Here is a 25,033-nt window from a genome sequence, read left to right on the forward strand (position 1 = left end):
TAGACATATGCCGGCTTTCTGCAGAAAATACTGGTGGACAAATGTTATCAAAGCCGATTGCAAGTACAACTCTAAAAGGGCTAAAAAATTGTCAATGAAAGCAAATGGGTTCGTTTTTTTTTTTTCTATACGCTCTCGGACTGCAGCAAACAGGGCCTTGTGAGGAACAGCGGTCCGCAGCTCTTTCCGAGATAACACAACAAACCCGCCCTCCTTGTCGGCGTTAGGTGGTTATTCTTGAAGCCCGTCACAATGGCTCCGGTTGAAGTTTCCTAGTGACGCGACGCCCCCGGTCGCAGGACTCTTACAAGCCGATAGGAAGGGCGGGTTTGTTGGTTTAAAGGAATTTCTCGGAGAGACCTGTGCAGGCACTAGAAAAGAATTTTGTGTCTGTCAAAGTTAAAGCAACGAGAGTTAAGAGTGGAGCTGTTGCACTATGTGAGCAGTTTGGTTTAGACCGTCTTGGCAAACGGATAGGAAAAAGCAAAAATAATGCCTTCAAAGCCTTCTCTCCAGTAAAAACGCACAAGCAAGGTATGTCGTTTATAACAATATATACTGAAAAGGGTCGTCGCTGAAGTTGCTCAGCCAGTTTTTGTTGAAGCATTTGAGTACACTTGAAGTGGACGACCCATTTCTTACAAAGAAATCTAACGAAGTGCGTGACTTCTTAAAAATCGCAATGTGATCTTGGGGGCGCCTTTTTCGTGGATGTGGTGCATTTATTTTTCTCTGTTCCTGACAAGGCCCTGTTTGCTGCAGTCCGAGAGTGTATAGAAAAAAACGAATCCATTTCCTTTGAGAACAATGCGGAAGTTTCCATTGACAATTTTTAACCCCTATACAATTTTACTTGCAATCGACTTTTTATAACATTTGACTATAGCAGTATATTCTGCAGAAAGCCGGCATATGTACAGGATCCTGTGTGACGCCAGTATTGGGTCATATTTTCCTTTCACAAATGGATCAAGTTTTACATCAGGTTTTACCAGTTATGCACGTTTTTAAAGTCTTTAGATATATGGATGATTTTTTTTATATTTTTGATAAGGACGGAAGTTGGCATTTCGAAGAGAGTGTGCATGATATTTTATCGATATTCCGGCAACATGGAAATGGCTTGCAATTCACCATAGAAGTGCCTGAGTGTAACTGCCTACAGTTTCTAGATATAAAAATTAAGTTTCGCGCGGATCAGATTTGTTGGTCATATGCACCTCATGCACAAAAGGGGCTCCTGCCATACGGTTCCACCCATTCGAAGTTAATAAAAAGGGGGATTGCTTCACTTTGCCTGAAATCCACCCACGGAAAATCGTGCCCTCACAGGATGCAGTTTAGCTTACAGAACCAATTGGCCAGACTGTCTTCATCTGGATTCCCTGATACGATTGTGATGGCAGTCGCCGAAGGCCTACTACAAAAAAAAATGAAGAGCGTGGCTGTGAGAGCTGGGGAAGATACCCCTCGACAAGAGGGGGTGAGACCTCTGGTGGTGCCCTATGTTCACAAGATGGCCCACAATTTCATGAAGGTTGCTGGTAGGCATGGGGTGCCGCTTGTGCTTTCAGCCCCAAAATGGCTAGGAAGCCTTTGCTCACGTATCGAAAGAATACGTGAAGATGAAAAAGGATGCGGCACCAAGCATGGACGAGCGTTTATGAAGTGCGCCGAAGGTGTCGTGTACGAAATCTCCCTCTCGTGCGGCCGCTCCTACATAGGGCGAACTGGGCGCTGCGTTAACGACGACCAAATTAGGGAACTTGAGAAAGAAATGTACAACAAGATAAAGAAGGGCCAAACACACCCAAGCACATTAGGTCCTGCCCGTCACACTCTTGTGAGCGATGCTTTGCAGGGGCGCGGATTCTAGCAAAGAGTAATGATACCAAAGCTCGGGAACTAATTGATGCTTCCTTTATCGGAAGGAAAGGAAGCATGTGAGTCAGTGACCCATCAGTCTCTTTATATAAAGCTGAAAATAAATATTTAACCAGTACGCTTTCATATCAATCTTGATCTGATTGTGTTCCTTGCGTCTAAGATGGCTACATAAGTGTGTGGTGTGCCTCCGATTAAAGCAGTTGTAAACGGCGCTCTGTCCCGTCTCCTTTGTTATTTGTGTGTGTGTTCACGCCTAGTACCCAAGATATGAGAGCAAGCACGCACTCTCAAGGCCTTTCGTGCACAAAGCAAACGCTCCCCATACGCACTATAAGTTGCACGTAGCTGCGGTCGGCAACGTAGCTAGATACCGCGGTTACCGCAGGGTATCGCGACAAGTCCTCTGGTGGACACTGCGGCTGGATGAGGACAACCCATTTTGGCTTATGTTTGGCGCGTCGTTGGCGCGAAAGTGAGAAGTAGTGGCGTCTATGTTAACAACCAAACTGCGCGCCACGGTTACGTTCAGCAGACGGAGCCTTGTGGGCTCTCTCCCTTTCCACCGTAGTCTTCGCAGCGCAAGGCATTCAAGAAGTGGAAGCACCGCGAAGGTCATGTTTGATCGCCGATAACTCCGCTTCTACTGAACCCATTGAAGTACTTATTCCAGCAAAACATTTCTGAAATAGCCTATTTTAACTTCAAACTTATTTCTCCACTTCGATGAAAAAGTGGTCCAGGGCCACTTTAAAGGCCAACTGCAACGAAATTTCACTTCGGCTAAGTTTACTACAAATGCGTATCGTATACTCTGAAACTAATCTTGGCGAATCCTCAGGACTGGTAATTGCCTATGTTTTTTTTTTATTAGCAGCTATAGAATAGCGCCTATGCAGAAGACGCGTGCATCTGGCGGCGAAACGGCAGCGATGCGGAAGTGGCGAATATTGAAGAATCGTACGCAACTGTTGATCTCTCAGTTGCGCCATGTTGCGCCTCGGTAGCCAGGCGCATCGCTCGCTCATCAGTTGCGAGTTTACTGGCGTCTTTCTTGGTGTGCGTTCTCGTTGTTGTGCTCGTGATATGGGCTATTGCAAGAATGCCGATGGGTTGCATGGCCATCAAATGCTGTAATACATACTCGAACACGAGCAATGGCTGTGCACTACACAACGGTGAGGTGAAGAAGGCGGAACACATATTTCCTATCCCAGCTTTAAGAGAGAAAGCGTGCACCGCGGCGCAGCAGGCAAGTGTGACGCGGACCAGCCGACGCGGACCAGCCAACGCGCACGAAGCACGCAAACTGCTGTTCACCAAGCTGCACAAGTTACATTTCAACAGCGCAGTCACTTACCCATCCAAATCTGCTTGGCAAACGCTTTCTCGGGGTGACTATAAGTACTATATGCCGTGATGGCGAACGAAAAGCAAAGGTAACGTTCAAAGGTGCGTTGTATTCAATTAAGGACAATAATCTCGGGCTATCATTTCCGGTATTGCATCGTCTTTAAGGTATTTTGTGCGTCTCTAGATCGGACGCGTCGAAGTTGACGAACGAAATCCTTTCTGACACAGAACAAGCAGGGACCGCATGCTGCATTTGTCACGAATGAGAACGCGACGCGGCGGCAGTAGTGTAGATGTGGAGGCAAGTCTTGCAGGAATGCAATGCTGCCAGAAGGAAATGGGCTAAGCTTCGCTGCTTCATCACGACCGTAGTCTGGCCTGTCTGGCCGTAAGTTTGCGCACACTTAGCACCGAGCCCCTCTAGCCCAGCCGTGCGAAACCTCACTTACTTATCCTTTACTACATATGGTGGTAGTTGTCTGGTCGGTCGACGAGTCCTCCGCTTCCAGCGTGCCAGGCAGCGGCCAGTGAATTCGGATACATCATACCGGAGACGTTAAGGTCGCTAAAATTTTACCCTGCTCTTTAAGTGTGATCCGCAGCAGCACGGCGATCAGCACGGCGAACAAGCGCGCAAAATGCAAAGAAATAAAAAAAATTATGGGGTTGTACGTGCCAAAACCACTTCCTGATTATGAGGCACGCCGTAGTGGAGGACTCTGGAAATTTCGACCGCCTGGGGTTCTTTAACGCGCACCTAAATCTAAGTACACGAGTGTTTTCTCAGTTCACTCCCATCGAAATGCGGCCGCCGTGGCCGGTATTTGATCCCACGACCTCATGATCAGCAGCCTAACACCATAGCCACTGAGCAACCACGGCGGGTGCAAAGGAATGCAAAGAAACAGAGAAATGTTGATGATAAAAGTGGTAGGCGCTCATCACTCCCGCCGTCCGTAGCTCCTTTTATGCCATGTGTGATCTCTATTAAGTCACTTCCCCCAATCCGGTGCCTGGGGGTCGATGACATCAGGTCCCACCAATCCGGTGTCAGGAGGCCGCTGACCTCAGGTCCTACCAATCCGGAGTCAGGAGGCCGCTGACCTCAGGTCCTACCAATCCGGAGGTAGGTCACCCTTTTCGCCGACGCCGATCGTACTCTGGGAGGGTCATACTGAGCGGGCCAGGTCATACTGAGCGCGTCTCTGGCTTGGACACGCCGTACTCTCAGGGGTGGTGGCCGGGTCGTACTGAGCGCATCTCTGGCTTGAACACGCGAGTTTTTGCTGCTGACAGGTGACAGCCGTATCATTGCTAACCGCTGAAACCTCTCATGAACGAGGCTCTGCCGCGCTGCCCATAACTCATCCCTGTCGAGAACCATCCCGACGAGGCTGTCAGCCCTTTAAACATAATCGGGCGAGCCGTGTCCGAGGGGTGTCGCGGGGCGAACGTCCGTTCATAACAGCTCGTCCACCGCCAGGAAGAGGGCTCGAAAGGGGGCAAATCAGTGCCCCTTGAAGAAGCCTTGACCACTCAGCAGGCTCTGCTCCGACTCGAAGTCCCGGGCTCGCCGGGAGGATCACGTCCAATGGCCATCTTGGAGGGAGGCTAGGCTGCAGGTCGTAGGCTCGGAACTGGCATTTTAGTGACCAAGTCCGTACAGCGCCCGAGCAGTGACAGAGCAAGCCCCCAAACCCCCTCCGAGATATGCCAGGTAATCCTACCTATCCCCTAATTAATCCCGAGGTCAGAACCAGCGAGCGCTAGAAAGGCAGCCATAGAGGAGCACTACTCAAGCGAACCTAAACAAATTAATTAGTAATTTAAATTTCAGGCCCTAAACAAAGTTGAAATGGTAGTGTGACTAACGTTTTGGTAAATTTCGTTTCTGTCGTGTCTGAAAGAAGGTGCAACTCACGCAGCTCTGAGGCAAACGATAAACAAATGGAGATTTTTTAAAACATACTTGAGCAAACTATTAAAACCCACACAAAAAACTCTTTATGTGCTCTATCGAGGCATAAACACTTATCAAAAGACTAGTTCAAGAGTCGGCTACTTTCAGCCACCTTTGTCCCTCCCCATCGAAACTGCCCCAAGGTTGCTGTCAATTTGGTCACGGTACGGCAAGGTCGAAATTCGAAGAACTAGGATCCTTCCCCGGCAACGTGTCGCGCCTCTCCAACTCCGCCCCTCCGAACTGAAATTTCCACGTATCTCGTGATTCACAAGTCGCCAAAACGAAAGAAAAAGGCGCCCTTTTGAAACACGGGATTCGTCACAGCGATTGAAATGGACAAAGGGATCAGTGCCACGTGCCGAGTTACTCCTTCCGTTAGTGCAACGTGCCAGTACCAGGGCCTCTAAAGCGAAACGTACTGGGCTCCTCTGACGGCCTTACATCAAACTAAATTCGTAGAGTGCTATCTAAAACCCCCCAAAAAAAGCTACACTATCTGCGTGCAGAACTTTTGAAAAAAAGATTGCTTTTCTCACGCGAACTATGAAAATGACAAGTGATCCATTATTAATAATAACGAAAAGATTGCCTCGCGTACTACTTGCAAAAAGAAACAACAAAAACTAAAATAAAACTTATGGATTCACCCATTTTGACAATTACTCTCTCTTCATGCGCGCTCGATTGAGTCGCCGACTGAAAGCCTTTGGGACACGCTGAGCACATGGGGTGCAAGACCTAGATTTCCCTATGCCGTCAACCGTCACTCCAAGTGCTCGCGGCTTGCTATCTCGTCCCTGAGGGGAAGGCCGCAAACACGGGAATAGCCATTTTCCCTTTGTTCTCGTTCTCGCAGCGCACTGCCGCTCAGTGACTATTCGACTGACCCAGTTTAGACGCGCACGTCTCAGCTAGGTTGGATTTTTCAGCCGCAACCTTAATCACAGAGACGTGCTCTCTCCTGTCGTAATTAGCCTTTCGCGACGCCTCCGTTTCCTGAATCACCGCAATGAACCCTTTTTGGTTATGCGCGATGGCCTGCCCCTTTGTCTCACGCGCGGCGATGTGGCATCTTTCGCGAGTTTTCGATGTGCCGAATACTTCGCTGATTTGATCCTCCGCCACCTGAACCAATTTTTCGCTGCCAGGTGGTCATCGAATTTACCGCTAGAAACCCCGAGCATCGGTTTCCTGCACTGCTTGGCCACCATGGTATTCACTCCATTTGGCGATTCCGGAACGTCGCCCAAGTGCGGTAGTACGAGGAAGGTTTTCAGCGCCTCCTTTACACTGTGAGGGCTACTGAAACAAGCCTCGTCCCCGCAAGGAACGCCTTTCGGAATCGCCACTGTCTCTTCTTCGCTCTCTATACTCGGCAATGCCAGAGAGTCACTCAAGTCCTCAGGCGCGAGGAAGGTATCCAGCCCTACACTGACCTCATGGGATTGTTGGAACAAGCCTCGTCCCCGCAAGGCTTACCGAGATGTCCGCTAGCATGGTTTCAGTTTACGACTGCACTGCGCAGTCGCCGATGTTGGAGCCGTGAACGATTTCCGCTCCGTTCAGCTGCGTTGAGTCCTTTCTTGGCTCTGCTGCCGCCGCATCTCGGCCTATCCTAGACGATTCCGGGAAGTCGCCCAAGTGCTCGGATACGAGGAAGGTCTCCAGCGCCTCTTTAACGTTCTCATGGCTACTGGAACTAGCCTCGTCCTCGCAAGGGACGCCCTCCCGAACGGCCTTTCTTTTTAGACCGGCGACGGCCTCGCTTTGCTTACGCTCTATATCTGAGGGTTTCGCCACCTCTCACTTTTCATGCTCTTCCTTCACTCGCGCAACCTCAGTCTCTTCAAAAGGGGAAATTTTGTACTGGTCACTCGAGCGTTCCCTCACGCGCTTAGCAGAAATACCAAAATACCGGAATAACGCAATCTTGGCTTTATCGTAATTCCCGAAGTTTTTGTCGGAAAGGCGAGCCACGCAAGCGGACGCATTAGAGGGAAGTACCCCTAACAATCCTACTGACCAATGGTCACGGTCCAGCTGCACCTCTGCGCAAACCTTCTCGAAAAATTCAAGAAAACTTTCTATGTTTTCGCCGCCCTCAAATACGTGCAGCCTAGACCGTGCCTGCAGTGCCCTTAGATGATTGAGTTCCCTGTCAATTTCTTCCATGCGCATTCTGTGCTGTCGCCTTTGCTCATCCCTTTGGCGTTCTTCCTGCTCTCGCTCTCTCTGATACTCGCGTTCATCCTGTTTTCACTTTCTCTGCTCCTGTATATCCTCCCAAGCCTCCACGATCTCGTCTTCATCTCTGCCATTTGCCTCTATGGCATCGATGACTTCCGCCTCCTTTAGCTGCTTCCCAGAATCAATCCCGAATTCCCCGCATATCGCGTTTAGGTCTGTTCTGCACAACTTCCTCCAATCCATGGCTACCTTTCGTTTGTCGACAAGTTTCTCAAGGAATTAAGTGTTGAAGCAAGGTCTTTCAACAAAGCCTCTAATACTCTTGCTACCAGAACAACCACCGTAAGCCTGGCAACTCTCAAGGAGAAGAGGTCGTGCACACACCCTGCCGAAGTCGAAGCGCTACGCAGATTATCTCACCGCTTTCATCCAATGTTGCGACTCGGGGACCGAAGACGTGGAATCCTGTTTCCTCGTGGAGGGTGAGTGAACGTGAGGCTGGGTCCGATATTCAGGACGTTAGACAATCACGTATATATTTACACAAGTACAAGAAAATGCAAAGAAATGTAAAGAAATGCAAAGAATTACGCAAACGTTGATCATAAAGTGATAGTCGCTCAATCACTCCCGCCGTCCGTAGCTCCGTTTATGCCGTGCATGATCTTTGTTTAGTCACTTCCCCCGATTCGGTGCCAGGGGGTCGATGACATCAGGTCCCACCAATCCAGTGTCAGGAGGCCGCTGACATCAGGTCCCACCAATGCGGAGGTAGGTCACTCTTCTCGCCGACGCCGATCATACTTTGAGATGGTCATACTGAGCGGGCCGGGTCATACTGAGTGCGTCTCTGGCTTGGACACGCGAGCTTGTGCTGCTGACAGGTGACAGCCGTATCATTGCTAATCGCTGAAACCTCTCATGAACGAGGCACTCCCACGCTGGCCATAACTCATCCGTGTCGAGAACCATCCCGACGAGGCCGTCGACCCTTTCACCATAATCGTGCAAGCAGTGACCGAGGGGTGTCGCGGGGCGAACGGCTGATCACAACAGTACATACAATTGTCTAACACTCAGTCGTAGGTGCCTTCGCAATCCGTGTTTGTCTAAGTTTTGTCTGCCCAGTACCGATATAGAATAAGCATATCATAAAGCCATGCCCAAAAGGCTAAAAGCGAAATGCTTCTATACTTCTGCGGTCGTGTGTGGGCATAGTGATGCATAGTCCTATGTGAATCATAGTGATGCGTGTCCTTCCTTAATCGGCCATTTTATGCGAACTCGCAGCCACAGCGCTGTGATGTCAATACCCTTGAGTCCGTCGTAGCCGTAGTGCACAGACAGACATGTTGCTTTTACGTTCATGGCGTCCAGTCACAAAGTATGAGTTTTGCAGATAAGATTGTAAGGGCGACGCACGGGAATGCTAAAAAAATAACAAAACTTGTCACTCTTCTTTAAACATTCGTGCTCTGTTACCTACAATTTCGTGCACGTGCCCCATCCAGAATTGCCTTTCACGTGATGCCACCAAGTGTTTCACGCGACGGAACTCCCGCGAGCGCTCTTGGCGTCCATAGAAAAGAGCGTGCCCACAATTTACGTTCTTCGTACTTCTGTGATCCCTTTCCTCTCTCTCACTTGTTTCCCTTCCTCCGCGAAAACTACCAAATTTCATCCATTTCTTGCTAATCGTACGCCTTTCCTTTTACGTTTCCTTCTCTCTCTCTATGCACCACGATAATCATATTTTGGAATCGGGGAGTCATCCATAGGAAATCAAAGTACTATACGTATAGTAGTATAGTAGTAGTAAATACATCTTTATCCACGGCTGGCTTCGGGGTCTCAAAGTGCCGTACTGCTCGCTTCTTTGTGGCGCTCCAAAATTAGCCTCCTATGGATGCAGGAAGGAAAAATGAGTGAAAGGTTTAACCCTACTCCTAAATAAAAGTGGCTGAAAGGGTTGTGCGCTGACGACCGCGTTATGCACGGAGTGTACTTTTCGGTGCTTCCCATTCCGGCCTCGTCATTTTCCCTGCTCATGTGAACGTACGCAGCCCTCGAAGTCTGCTTCCGCGAAGTACGAAGCGCCACCACAAGAATTCGTTGTCACGAGGCATAAGTTTTGCGAAACTAATTAACCGTACCATCATTCAATTTAAAAGAAAGAAAATACTTCTCGCAACGCACAAGGCGTCTTTCCATCAAAGCCGGAACCCGGTCGTGGTCAACGAAAAGCCTCTCAGGCTCTAATTTGATGCCCAGGCTGCCTATAAGGCAGGCGTATAGATACCAGTTCTGGTGGACATCAAGCATGAGCGTACAAATGGCACAGACGCTGCAAAGAAGGAAAACGGTCTTATACTCGCCTTCATCTTGGCTGTGAGTTGCTGCTGGTCGCGCTGGATGTCGGCGTTCCCAGGTGACGTGTGGCGCCACATCTTCCAGCCGATCGACGAGTAAGTGTAAGTGAGCACCAGCATCGGGGTCAGGAAGGTCACCGTGAATATCACAGCCGTGTACACCTGCGACGGGAACAGCAAGAACTGAAAGAAATGCTTGAAGTGGATTCCATTCGTCCGTGTATTGCCTGAGACTCTGACGAAGGCCCCGAAACGTTACTAAATGAGCATTTTCTTTGAGATATGTACCACCTGTATATTCTCCATATATATATATATATATATATATATATATATATATATATATATATATATATATATATATATATGTATGTATGAACGAGAAGAAAGGGGGTTAACCGAGGGGCCCGATATTTATTAGTCATATGATAAGAAGCCAACAAACACTGACACCAAGGACAACATAGGGGAAATTACTTGTGCTTGATCAATGAAATTAAGAAACTATAGTTTAATGGAAATTAAAGTGGATGAAAAAACAACTTGCCGCAGGTGGGAACCGAACCCACAACCTTCGCATTTCGCGTGCGATGCTCTACCAATTGAGATACCGCGGCGCTGTTTCCCCATCCACTTTCTAGGGTATTTATGTGTCCTAGTAGAACCCTGGGAGTGTTAGCCAGCGCCACCACTCGTTAGCATTCTCGTTCATTACACAACGAGGGTCTCGAATCCGGCTACATTGATGCCTTCAGGTAGCATATGTGGGTTTATTGACCAGTTGCCTTCACCCAAAAAGATCACGTTCTCGTGACGCCTGCGGCAAAAAAGACGTTCCACGTCCGCCGCCAAGGTCTGTGAGTGGTGGCGCTGGCTAACACTCCCAGGGTTCTACTAGGACACATAAATACCCTAGAAAGTGGATGGGGAAACAGCGCCGCGGTATCTCAATTGGTAGAGCATCGCACGCGAAATGCGAAGGTTGTGGGTTCGGTTCCCACCTGCGGCAAGTTGTTTTTTCATCCACTTTAATTTCCATTAAACTATAGTTTCTTAATTTCATTGATCAAGCACAAGTAATTTCCCCTATGTTGTCCTTGGTGTCAGTGTTTGTGGGCTTCTTATCATATATATATATATACACAGTTGAAGCAACGAAGGGGCACACTTACGAAAATTGCATGTTTCTTGGTTTTACGTTGCTGCCGGCCGTGGCACGTCCTTCGTCAGAATCAAATGTCACATTTAACGAAGGCTGTGCCAGAGCCAAACCATAAAACCATGAAACATGCAATTTTCGTTAGTGTGCCCCTTGGTTTCTTCAACTATACATATGCACCGGACTTACAGAAACTTTCCGTCAAATTACTTGTATATATATATATATATATATATATATATATATATATATATATATATATATATATATATATATATATATATATATATATATATATATATATATATATATATATATATGTGCGTGTGTGACGGGCACATCATAATTGGATTTCCCCGCTCTTACTGCGCATGCGCAAGGAGCAGTGGTTGCGAGAGCGAAATGTGGGGACTTTCCTTCTTTGAGATTTCTCTTCGCCTCGGTACTACGGATAAGAAAGTTGTTAGCTCCGTTTGTCCCTAGCCGAGCTGGTAGACAATGCGTGGCCGGCAAGGCGATGAAGCCGTGTCCGAGGTAAGTTTGTTGCTTTTTTTTCTTTTTTTGCGGCGGTAGCATATTAAATTCTGATAGTCGCAGAGGGATACGTTTGGACGTGAGGCGTTTTCTCGGATAACTTTAATGGCAAAGCATTACGTCTTGCCGGTGCATTGTTCCTTAGTGTCGTTGAGCATACCACATATTTCAGGGCAATCGCGGAAACGGGAACAGTTTATGAATTCAACTGCCGTGCTGATGCATTAGTCCCTAATATAACTGAGGATACAACACACTTGGAGATTGGTGCGAATGGAACATTTTGTACTCTGTATTTGAAAGTACTAAAACTTGCGTCGCCACGCAATCTGAGAGGTAGATCGTTGTGAGAGCTGTACAGCCACACTGGTAAAACAGTACACCCTGCTGATGAATACGGAACAAACTGTTTAGTGCAATATCTTTGTCACTGGTTGAGCACAAATTAATCTTTATCTATGTCGTATAATGAGCAATAAAAAGTTCTTTTCAGCTCCTACTTTGAGACTGATGAGCCGGCTGTGTTTACACAGGTGCGGATCCACCTGCAGAGGGTCATCACTGAATTGCATTTTTTTTTTCCAGGAGTGTGGACTCCTACATAAATAGCATTTTTTTTTTTACTGACTGCACGTAGGTTACTAGGCTTTTTATCAGTCTTTTAAATCATCCCCACCTGCAGCAAGTTGTTTTTCCATCCACTTTATTTTCCATTAATTTATCATTTGTTTATTTCATTTATTAAGCGCAAGTAATTTCCCCTATGTTGTCATTGGTGTCAGTGTTTGTTGGCTTCTTGCGATGCATTGCGGCACGTATTTCAATCTACAAATTGCAGCATTTCGACTCGGAACGAATTTTCGGGACTAGGGCAGTTTCGAGATATTATTTTCAATGTTCCCGAAGAAATGCATTAGCATTACAGTTACTTTTGTGCTTCAAAGCATACAACAGCGTTTTCTTTGAAAAGAAAGTGAAACAGTGCATTTTTACCGCAACTTTGCAGGCGCATATCTCGGAACACGGTGCTATCCTCAGCATCTCTCCAAGTCGACATCGTTCGCAAACGCACGAGCTACAATTCATAGATTAAACTATCCGCGGTATATGAATAATTGAACGTAATTTAGCATAACTGTGTTAATTATTCAGTAAACCATATTAATTTCTAGTAGAACAAAACGCCGCTTACTCTAGAAATTTAAATAGTGCTGTTGACCATGAGCAATCGCTAAATATTTGGAGCGTCAAAAAAATATCACCCGGTATATCATACGTGCAACCATGATAAAATTTTCATTATTGCTTTAAATTCAACTTCATTTGTCCCCTCGCACGAAATATTAGCAGAAAACCAGGCAACACAATTTGATGAATAAATTCAGCGGAATGCTGAAATTCAGGTACTGCTAGAAAAGTGATTTGCGCTGATTTTACCAAGAAGTTTGCGCAGCAAATAAGATCACCCGCCGCGGTGGCTTAGCGCCTATGGTGTTTCGCGGCTAAGCACGAGTTCGCGGGATCTGATCTCGGCCGCGGCGGCCCCATTTCGATGGGGGCGAAATGCAAGAAACGCCCGCGGCCCGTATATTGGGGACGCGTTAAATATCCCCTGGTGCTCAAAATTAATCCGAAGTCTGCCATTACGGCGTGCACCATAATCAAATCGTTGTTTTGGCACGCAAAACCCCAGAATTCAATCAAAATAAGGTGCAGCGATTGTCAAAACTTATCCCAATCATTATATCTCCGAAAACACGCAAGAAGAACGTTACTACGAGGGGAAAATGCCACACAGCCCGTGCACCAGCGGTTATTCTTTTTTCCATGTTTGTTGAAAAAGCGGCAAGTAGCGTCGTCACGTCGGGCATTTTGTAAAAATGGCTACCTTTCATACGGGATAAAGATTGTACTTACCGGATCTTTCACGGACAATAATTTCGTGTACAGGTCAGTGAGCGAATGCAAATGGATGAGTCACTTTAGAAAGGCGGTTGTTGAGACAGCCAAATGACCGCAAATTGCCTGCGATCTTGGAAGCATGGCAGAAGTCGGTACGTCAGCACACGCACCGCTGAAAGCACAGCGCATGCACGTCGCTGATGCCCTCAGACACGCGAAATGTTTCCTTATGTTGCCAGACTCGATAAGAACAAAAAACGCCACAATTGTTGTCGGCACTGTCGTAATCATGTACCTGTAAGTATTTGTCGGCAAAAAGCACCGTTCGACGTAGAACGTCTAGCCTTAATTTTATTTCCTCCTGAAGGAGAGGCAAAAGGACGAGGAAGCCACTGGGTGCAGGGAGAACGGCAAATACAGGCCTGCCTTCCATCTGAGCCATCTCGCAAGGAAGCAGGAACGAGTACTGTGTTTGCAGGATGAATTCACACTGCGAAAATAACCGCCGTCAACGCGCCATATCTAATCGAAGAAAAACTTGCCGTTCATTAATATTTACTCATTTCCTCCAAGTCATAGCAACAGTCATTCAACGAGTCATTCGAGTATACGCCTTGGGAGATATTAAAGTAATTTTCCAGGCGCACTAGCGGAAGCAGTCTTACATTGGTCGAGATTTCTCATCGGCGTTACCACCTGACACTGCGTATAAGGGCCTGACGTTAGGTCGTTAGGCGTATACTGTTTCGTAATTTACTACTGTGAGGAACGCAATACCCCAGGCGTTCCCGGAAGTTTTACAGCGGTTGTGGTTGGGTAAGCGCATGCGCGTACGCATTGATGTCTCAGAGCTTCCAACAAACTGCTCCTTGACAACGAATTAAGGGCACGCAAGTTCGTCCAAAGCGATTAACCAAGTTGAACTCCCTTTTTTTTTGTCTTTATTGAAGCTTGCCACTGAGCTGTGCACGTTTTTTTTTTTTTTCATATCAGTGACTGAGTCGATTCCAGTGAGAAGAGCATAACTACTTTCAGCGAACACAGCACGCGAGATTCGCAGTGTTCGCCTCCATGTTCAGTTTCAGTCAGAATTTTCGAGGGCGCGGCAATATTACTCGCATAATTACTCCAGTCTGCATCTTCACATTTCCTTTATATACAGAGTGTTTAGGCGAACACTCTAAAAAATGCCTCTGGCACATAGCACTTGATGAGGCGGACATTACTTGCGCAAAAAGTTGACATGCATAATCGACCAACCAACAAAAATGTCATAATCAAGTTTTTCACTAATTACTCTAGAGCCCATATTGCACTGAAAAAAATTCTAGCGGTAGAGACTGCAATGCATTTCCACGTGAAAATAATTGTGTGGATGACACTATTTACGAGATATGCGCCGTCAAGCTTCCGGTAAAAATGCATCCTCGTTCCGCTTACTTTCTAAACAAAACGTCATTTTATGCATTGAAGCACAAAAGTAACCGGAACGCCAATGCATTTCTCCGCAATGTTCGGAAATCAATATCTCGAAACTGGTGTCATCCTGATAATTCGTTCCATATGGATCCGCCTTGCGAACTCTCCCGCTAGGTTTTGTAAATTGCAATATGTGCCATAAGATAATCAGTTTAAAGAATAATTTGAGACGTTTTGTTAATTAGTCGATTTTGCATTTAAATATTTCTGTGCACGTAATGTGTGCTTCTTCGAGTAGACCACTTTATGAACTATAATTGTGCTATCTACCACGGGAAACCTATAAAAAAAATATGAAGTGCTCACTGAAATACCTGGTAGATATATAGATATATACCAGATGGAATTCCGCGACATTCTTATAAAAACGCCGATTTTGGAACAACCTTCTTGCCATTTCAAGAGCTGCTGGTGCAACCAGCTGACAGCTGAGTCATTGAAGTCTTTAGATCACTGGGAATACACGAATCGATCCGACAGTTTAATCGCGAATCGCTTTCTACTGGGCAAGAAAGCCTGCAGAATTTCAACGTTTCCCAAGACCCCTATACATCAAACATCACCCGCAATTTGGAGCGGGTTCTCGGCCGTAAGTAATGGTCCCGCTTGCATGACATTTCTAGCACTATGCATGTATTCTGCTTAGCCTACTGTTACCCGAAGCTTTCCAAATGTGTACACGACCATTCCGTTTCCTGCGCCTCTGAAGTATCACCGTTTCCCGCTTCTTCGGAGTCTTTCTTCGTGTGATTCACTTCATGCCTGCTGCGTCGCTTGTCGTCCTCTCTCGTGTCGCCGGTGCATTTCCATCGGATGCATATAGCAACGTGCCCTGGAACGACTGCTTTGCGAGTCATTACTTATATGACGTGAATTTATAGAGCCGCGATGTACTGACGACGCAGTTTGAGCGCTATACCTTACTGAACCATACGATGAAGTTTCGACACTAGCCGAGGTGCCTTCTTTTCATCATTTATTTGTAGGCTATTTATTTATTTATTTATTTATTTATTTATTTATTTATTTATTTATTTATTATGAGCCATGACAACATGTTAGTAATCGCAGGGCATCTCAACCACGCCCGCCCACGACAACGGAGCAGTTGCATCTCGCAGCCGCTGTGAAAGACCTGCGTGCAAAGAAAGCGCAGATTAATGCACCCCAAAAGGCACTTGTAAAGTTTGCCTTTAACTTCGCTGTGTTACTGCATCGCTTTTCTTAACAATGCTAGATGTATAGAAGAGTTATGAACTCACTCATGTGCGGGCATGCATACATTCATGCGGAATGTTGCAATGGCAGCACCACTCATGTTCATCTCATGTTCGGAAGTTCCCGCCACGTTTGCTCGCGAGTTTCCTAACTCATCAATCCATGTTATTCCATTTCTATGCCCTCTCCAACTGCTTTCGTACGCTTGGTAGCATTATGCGACGAACGCTCCACGAGGTATAATCTGTCACACCATACATGTCTTCCGCAGCTCCGCTGATATGCTTAATTTCAATTAGTATATAATTTACTCCATATCCTATACTCGATTTCAATTATTTTGCTTCTCTTTCTTTCCCCCATGTTTATCTCTCTCCCTCTCTTTGCCGCTACGCCCAGCATTTGTTTTTTCTCATCGTGCACTCAATTATCCGTCCTATGCTTCATAAGCTTACAAGCAACATCCAATTATCCATCGTTATAACCAAGATCTCCACTGTTTTCAGCCCACGATATCTCTGCCACACGACGGCTTCAAGGCTCCATCTGGGACCGTTCCAGAGATCCCGCCTTAGTGCACACTGATTTCTGGATGAGTGCACCCGTACTCATACGGTGTAGGACATGACCGGCACATGTTCCGCGGGAAGAGATCGGAACACGGTGGAGAATGTACAGTAGCAGCGGCGTCTCACCTTGCCGGCCTTCTCGTCCCAGTTTTCGTGGCAGTCGTAGTAGGTGCCGCCGGCCCAGGTGAAGGGCGTGGCCCGGCCATGAACAAACTGCACGCTTGACAACAGCGCAGCCACCACCCAGATGACCAGGATGATGTAGGGGCCACGCTTGCGAGTCCACCGGAAGCTCAGAGGGGACATGATGGCGTAGTACCTGTGTTTTTAAATGACCGGAAAAAGAACGGATAGTACCAATTAGGCGAGAACAGGAGAGGTAGCATTCCTGGAAAGAACGGCGTATGATCCGCGCTATGTATGTGTCGGCCAAACAGCCTGCGGTGCTAAACCAGGGAGACAAAGTAGCTCATATAACTGGAACGTTATACGCTTGCTTTGTCCTGTGCATGTCTCCATCTGCTTTCGCGACACAATTATTTATTTAAATATTGTTCGGGCCGCGAGGCTTGACAGGCAGAACTGAGGCAAGTAAAATAAAGGTACAAAAAAGAAAACAGAAATATAATTTACAGGAAATGAGCGTTAATGGTGGAATCTCCTCGCTCCATAACGGCGGCCCTGGTCTTGAAAAAGTGTATGCAGTCTTGTCAAGATGTGCGACGAGCTATCCCCAAAGTACTTCTTAGGTTTATTTATTTCAAATACCGTAAAACTTCTCCACATATACAAAAGTGTGCGGCTAAGACGGTATTAAAACATGCCCATGGTAAATCTTGTGCACATGTACGAATAACCAAGGAAGTAGATCAGAGGATGTACACCGTGGGGTAATTTATTTCGTAAAAACCGCATGTGTAATGTGGAAGATGTGTGTTTGTCTTCCCCTAGCGGCAAGTTGACTTTTCTTTCATTTTCTTTTTTCTTTTATTATCCTATTTAAATTGAACATTTGATTTGCCCTTATGCTTTCTCGGCATGAACTGCCTGTTTCCTTCATATTGTTCTTCCATATGGTGATGTGATCTTTATTCAAGTCTTTGTTTTCTTCCTTCAGCTCCTTCTCTTTCTCAATTCTTTTTCCTCTCCTTTGCAACCGGGTTGACGTGGTGTCTCCTTTAAGATAGACTTGCTAGTCCACTTTTTTTTTTCTCTTTGTAATGTTTGGGTACATGCTCACATGATACTTATTAATAATAATAGCTAACAGAATATCGAGCCCCTCCAATCTACCAGCCACCTCTTGTTAACCTCCGGCTTTTCTACATCATAGCTGCCCAACCGGGAACTTTACAATTCGTAAAATCCTGCGGAGGCAAGGGGGGAGGGGAGTAGGAAAGGGGAAGATAGCAGACATGTTCTTTTATTTTTAACATTTGTCCGGAACGCACGTCCCTTCAGGGATACACACGCATTTGAGTAACGACGATGCAACTTTAGACGTACAACACCGAGCAGCAACAAAGTTGGAACAGCAACTACTGAGGAGCACCCAACTTGTTTTTAGACAACACTGATTTTTTCAATGACTTAGCTGTTGCCAATTAGATCTGCTTCAATAACTTGCTTGTATAAACTTATTCGAAGCAAGTATCCCTCTTGCATGCTATCACCATCAGTAGACTTGCAAGGGGATGTACGCGTGCGCGGAGACCGACGGGCGATAGATTTTCTCGAACACAATGGATCGCTCGTAAAACTTGACGTGACATTCGTAAAATCGTGGAATTGGCCCAAATACGTAAATGTTACGTAAATGTTACGAAAAAATAAGGGAGTTAGCAGAGATGGTTTCCATCGCTCTGTTCAGGTATAACGAGGTTGCGGGATCAAGTGCCGGCTGCCGTGGCCGCATTTCTATGGGGGCGAAATCATTAACGTCGGTGTCCCTTGCATTGGTGGGGGGGGGGGGGGGGGTGCAAGTTTAATATCCGCTGGTGGTCAAACTTAATCCGGAGTGCTCCAATACTGCGTGCCTCATAATCGAAATGGTGCTTGTGGCCCGCAAAGCTCCTGCATTCGATTCTTCAGGAAGAAGGAATACAAAATATAGCAGTAGAAGATATGGGAAGCCGGGAGCGAAAGAGGGAAGAAGGAACAAGATGACCAACCACAAAGGTTAAAATAAAATGATGACAAAGTGCAGAGTACAGACGGCATCGCTGCTCAAAACGCCTAATACATTGTAACCGCGTTATTCGTCATCTGCTGCTCTTACCAGACACGCGTGGTCCATTTTTTTATGAAGAGTATTTACGAATAATTAAATAATTTGAGTCTTTTCTGTCAACGAAAAGCTTGCATTCGTCTGCTAAGAGCCTCAATTTAACTCTGACTGCACCTGCCATGTTTCGAGCACTGTGGAGTGCTCTCAAATGTGGGCCAATGTCCGACTTTTTGAAAAAAGCTCGTCAATTTGTCTCCGGCTGGTTTCATCCATGTCATCGGTGCTACATACTCATGTGCGATGGACATTTTCGCTCCGAATATAATATCTGAACAGTCGATTTAATAATAATAATAATTATGTAATTACAGTTTGGCTGCTACAGCTTTTAGCTGTTCAATATATGAGCAGGCATCCGTGTTCAAGCCAAGCTACTGTGTTTATTATTGCGAAATCGTTACATGTCCTATGAGTAAGAAAAGTCGGCGTTGTTCGCAACGCACCATGCCAAAATCATCATCATCAGTGACGTGATCACCGTCTTGTATGACGTGAGTAGTAATACAAAATTAAAGTTATAACAAGTTGGAGCAAGGTCACTTCATCATCATCATCATCATGGTTACGCCCATTGCAGGAAAAAGGCCTCTCCCATACTTCTCCTACTACCCCGGTCATGTAATAATTGTGGCCATGTTGTCCCTGCAAACTTCTTAATTTCATCCACCAACCTAACTTTCTGCCACCTCCTGCTACGCTTCCCTTCCCTTGGAATGCAGTCCATAACCCTTAATGACCATCGGTTATCTTCCGTCCTCATTCAATGTCAAGCCCATGCCCATTAATTATTTGTCTTGATTTCAACTATGATGTAATTTATTCGCGTTTATTCCCTCACCCAATCTGCTCTTTTCTTATCCCTTAACTTTACACCCATCATTCTTCTTTCCATAGCCCGTTGCGTCGTCCTCAATTTAGGTAGAACCCTTTTCGTAAGCCTCCAGGTTTCTGCCCCGTGGGTGAGTATTGATAAGACACAGCTGTTATACACTTTTCTCTTGAGGGATAATGGCAGCCTGCTCTTCATGATCTGAGAATGCCTGCCAAACGCACCCCAGCCCATCCTTATTCTTCTGATTATTTCAGGCTCATGATCACACCCTCCGGACGTGACGGTGCGGTAAATAAGTGGGGGTGGGAGGACAGAATGAAAACACATAATGACATTACGAAACATTACAGGTTGCAGAGGCGCATATTCCCACGACCTCACGCAAAATTGACAAAAAAGCAGTGTGTCGCATGGCGGCAGTTACAAACTAGGACGTATCCGAATCCTGCGCTCTCGCACATCATATAACCGGATGTATATCCTACGGACAAATGCAAAACATGTGGATCTAGAGCCACTCTGGAGCATATATTATGGCAATGCCGAGGGATAAATAACAAGAAAGAAAACGCGGCCTCTAGCAGCAGCCTTCGCACACGCAGGGAAGCCGCCCTGTTCAGCCCCGCTCTCGAGGATCAGCTATGGGCCGTCCAGCGGGCCGAGGATGCCGCCAGCACCCATGAACTTCTGGCCGTCACCTAGGCGGGGCCTTCGGCCCTCCCCAGAAACTCGCAGGGCACACAATAAAGTTATTTCCTCCTCCTCATGATCCGGGTCCGCAGTCACTACCTGTCCTAAGCAGGTGTATTCCCTTACCACTTCCAGTGCATCGCTACCTGTCGTAAACTGCTGTTCTCTTCCGAGACTGTTAAACATTACTTTAGTTTTCTGCAGAATAATTTTTAGACCCACCCTTCTGCTTTGCCTCTCCAGGTCAGTGAGCATGCATTGCAATAGGTCCCCTGTGTTACTAAGCAAGGCAATATCATCAGCGAATCGCAAGTTACTAAGGTATTCCCCATTAACTCTAATCCCCAATTTTTCCCAATCCAGGTCTCTGAATACCTCCTGTAAACACGCTGTGAATGCATTGGAGAGAGCGTACCTCCCTGCCTGACGCCTTTCTTTATAGGGATTTTGTTGCTTTCTTTAGGGAGGACTACGATGGCTGTGGAGCCGCTATAGATATATTTCAGTATTTGTACATATGGCTCGTCTACCCCGATTCCGTAATGCCTCAATGACTGCTGAAGTTTCGACTGAATCAAACGCTTTATCGTAATCAATGAACGCTATATATAAGGGTTGGTTATATTGCGCGCATTTCTCTATCACCTGATTGACAGTGTGAATATGGTCTAATGTTGAGTAGCCTTTACGGAATCCTGCCTGGTCCTTTCGTTGACAGATGTCTAAGGTGTTCCTGATTCTGTTTGCGATTACCTTAGTAAATACTTTGTAGGCAACGGACAGTAAGCTGATCGGTCTATAATATTTCAGGACTTTGACGTCCCTTTTCTTATGGATTAGGACTATGTTAGCGTTCTTCCGAGATTCCCGTACGCTCGAGGTCATTAGGCATTGTGTATACAGTTTGGCTAGTTTTTCTAGAACAATGTGCCCACCATCTTTCAACAAATCTGCTATTACCTGTTCCTCCCCAGCTGCCTTCCCCCTTTGCATAGCTCCCAAGGCGTTCTTTACTTCTTCTGGCGTTACTTGTGGGATTTCAAACTCCTCTAGACTATTCTCTCTCACAGTATCTTCGTGTGTGTCACTGTTACTCTATAAATCTCTATAGAACTCCTCATCCACTTGAACTATCTTATCCATATTAGTAATGATATTGCCGGCTTTGTCTCTTAACTCATACATCTGATTCTTGCCTATTCCTAGCTTCTTCTTCACTGCTTTTAGGCTTCCTCCGTTGCTGAGAGCATGTTCAATTCTATCCATATTATATTTCCTTATGTCAGCTGTCTTACGCTTGTCGATTACCTTCGAAAGTTCTGCCAGTTATATTCTAGCTGTAGGGTTAGAGGTTTTCAGGCATTAGCGTTTCTTGATCAGGTCTTTCGTCTCCTGCAATAGCTTACTGGTATCCTAAAGGAGTTACCACCAACTTCTATTTCACACTCCTTAATGATGCCCACAATATTGTCGTTCATTGCTTCAACGCTAAGGTGCTCTTCCTGAGTTAAAGCCGAATAACTGTTCTGTAGCTTTATCCGGAATTCCTCTAGTTTCCATCTAAGCACTAACTCATTGATTGGCTTCTTGTGTACCAGTTTCTTCCGTTCCCTCCTCAAGTCAAGGCTAATTCGAGTTGTTACCATCCTGTGGTCACTGCAGCGCACCCTGCCGAGCACGTCCACATCTTGTATACGATGACAGGGTTAGCGCAGAGTATGAAGTCTATTTCATTTCTAGCCTCGCCATTGGGGCTCCTCCACGTCCACTTTCGGTTATTTCGATTGCGGAAGAAGGTATTCATTATCCGCATATTATTCTGTTCTGCAAACTCTACTAATTATTCTCCCCTGCTATTCCTAGAGCCTATGCCATATTCCCCCACTGACTACTCTCCAGCTTGCTTCTCGCCTATCTTGGCATTGAAGTCGCCCATCAGTATAGTGTATTTTGTTTTGACTTTACCCATCGCCGATTCCACGTCTTCATAGAATCTTTCGACTTCCTGGTCATCATGAGTGGATGTGGGGGTGTAGACCTGTACGACCTTCAATTTGTACCTCTTATTGCTTCACGACAAGACCTGCCACCCTCTCGTTAATGCTATAGAATTCCTGTATGTTACCAGCTGTATCCTTATTAATAAGGAATCCGACTCCTTGTTCTCGTCTCTCCGCTAAGCCACGCTAGCACAGGACGTGCCCGCCTTTTAGTACTGTGTATGCTTCTTTTCTCCTCCTCACTCCACTGAGCCCTATTATATCCCATTTACTCGCTCCAATTACTCCAAGCACTATTAGACTCGCCTCACTAGATAACGTTCTAGCGTTAAACGTTGCCAGGTTCAGATTCCGATGGCGGCCTGTCCGGAAACAGGGATTCTTTGCACCCTCTGCTGCGGCGCAGGTCTGACCGCCGCTGTGGTCAATTGCTTCGCAGCCGTTGAGGACTGAGGGCCAGGGTTTGATTGTTGCATTCATATGGGAGGTTGTGGCTAAGTACTGCACCAGGGTGGCCATTTCTGCTCTGTTGGGAAAGTGCGTTACCGGTCCTGGTCACCGGGATCAGGCCGCACTCCAGGCCTGTTCATGCAATTTTACGAACAAGCAGATTTTTTTTCCGGTGGGAAATTGCGTGGCACCGGGACTGGGATTCGAACCACTAATTAAGGTGACTTAAGCTGCAGTAAAGTGAATTAAGGTGAAGGCTTAAATTGAACTGAACCGCAATAATGTGGTATAAATTGGATTAAGGTGGATCAAGACTGGTACAGATTAGCGGAAAGTGGATTAAGGTGGAATAATATGGATTAACGTTGGTACAAACACGAGCAAGGCGGATTAAGGTGGAATAAGGTAGAGCTGTGAAGAACACGTAACAATCTATGACGTCTCGTATCATAGACGTAACCACCTAATTAGACAAGTCGTCATGCTTTCGCTTTAATGTCACGTAAGGATACTTAAGGTACTGCCAACATTTTTTATAGCACGCATAGCTATAGGGGCTCAACCAAATACTTCCTCGGCCAGAACCATCGTCGTCGTTTAGCTTTGGTTCTACGCATAACAACTTGTTCCTACCCTTCAATTTACCGTAGATTGCGTCACATATCTGGATGCACTGCCGCAAAACAAGAACTGCGCTGTCTGCATTGTAGCACCGCCGTGACAATGTCGCGTGATGTGCCGCTCTTCATGCTGATTTTCTGCGCATGCCTTAGCTTCATCGCTGGAGGCGCTGCGAAATCCTTCGACGCTGGAAACATCATGCTTCGCTACGATGCTGGCCTACTGCGGCACTTCTGTGTGGGCGGTTACTTCAGCCAGTTTGCTGAGCTCCCCTGTATCCAGGAGCACCGACACGTGCATGGCCTTTTCGGCTCACCATCTGTGGGCCCAATGACGTCAGGACGCATGACCAGAAGGGATCAGCTGCATGCTATAAAGCGTGCCCATCTCCTACCAGCTTCAGTGGACACGGCAGCACCACCGTGACAATGTCGCCTGACGTGCTGCTCATCATGCAGGATGGTGACCAAAACTTGGCTTCCATACTGATGTTCTTGGTCTTATAGTGCTGCCGTGTCCACAGGTTGTCGTTGAGTGCATATGTGACTGTTTTTTTTTTATTGCGGGCCTGTTGTTGAGTCTCCCTGGGGACGTGGAGAAAAATCCGGGAGCAATAACGGAAGAAATGTGCAAGGAATTGCTCCACATCCACAAGGAAAATTTGTCTAAACTCACTGCGGTTCAAAACAAGCAAGACTCGCTTGAAACAAGAATCCTTTGTTGCATAATGGGTCCTTACCAACTAGCTCAGCTTTCTGTCGTTCTAAGAATCCTAGGCAATGCAAAACCAGCTTATTGTTATCGAGACTAAGGTACAAAGCTTAGACGAGACTCGGAGCATGCTCGCAACTCTTCAGGGAATTGTAGCTGATCACAGTGTTGAAACACCTAGTCTGGTCAAACATCTGGGTGATCTGGATAACCGTTCCCGACAAAATAATATCATCATTAGAGGAATAAAATAAGACGAACATGAAAACGAAGGGACCGTATTAAGCAAAGTAAAAGACGGAATCTTCAGCGCTACTCTAAACGTGAATGCATCTTCTGCTGAACGAATTCATAGGTTGGGCAAAAAAAATTTCTGGTAGAGCTCGACCAGTCATCCTGAGGGGGGCAGACTATAGGGATAAAATGAAAGTTTAGCAAAACTGCACAAAACTTAAAGAGAAGGATTACAGCGTAAGTGAAGATTTCTCTAAAAGAGTGCAGGGAATAACAAAAAAAGCTATGGGACTCGGCAAGTGAAGAAAAGAAGGCAGGAAAGTAGATAAAGCTTGTTTTTGATAAATTAAAGGTAAACAATACGCTGTACAGCTGAAATGGAGAACGTGAGGAAAGGTGCAAACTGCGAACTGATTCAGGAGCAAGTGATAATTGACGCATGCAGGGCCAACATGCCATGGCTTCAAAATAATCAGTATAAATGGAAGAAGCCTAATAAACAAAGCGCACGCGCTTGAAGCTCTAGTTACTGATCACGAACCTGACATTTCTGTAAATACTGAAACCTGGTTGCATAAAAATATACTCGAC

General features: G+C 46.2%; 1 protein-coding gene across 1 annotated transcript in view; it reads right to left on the bottom strand.

Moving 5' to 3' along the window:
* The window catches only part of LOC135917115 (RYamide receptor-like), a 397,563-nt gene that overhangs the window by 75,240 nt on the left and 297,290 nt on the right, over positions 1 to 25,033 (bottom strand). Inside the window, exons 2-3 of the mRNA XM_070531136.1 lie at positions 16,744 to 16,936; positions 9,763 to 9,918 (exon numbers count right to left, since the gene is read on the bottom strand). Of these exons, the coding sequence (XP_070387237.1) occupies positions 9,763 to 9,918; positions 16,744 to 16,936 (349 nt within the window). The remainder of the gene's footprint in view (positions 1 to 9,762; positions 9,919 to 16,743; positions 16,937 to 25,033) is intronic.

The sequence above is a fragment of the Dermacentor albipictus genome, chromosome 1 (assembly GCF_038994185.2).
Source record: "Dermacentor albipictus isolate Rhodes 1998 colony chromosome 1, USDA_Dalb.pri_finalv2, whole genome shotgun sequence".
Lineage (NCBI taxonomy): Eukaryota > Metazoa > Arthropoda > Arachnida > Ixodida > Ixodidae > Dermacentor > Dermacentor albipictus.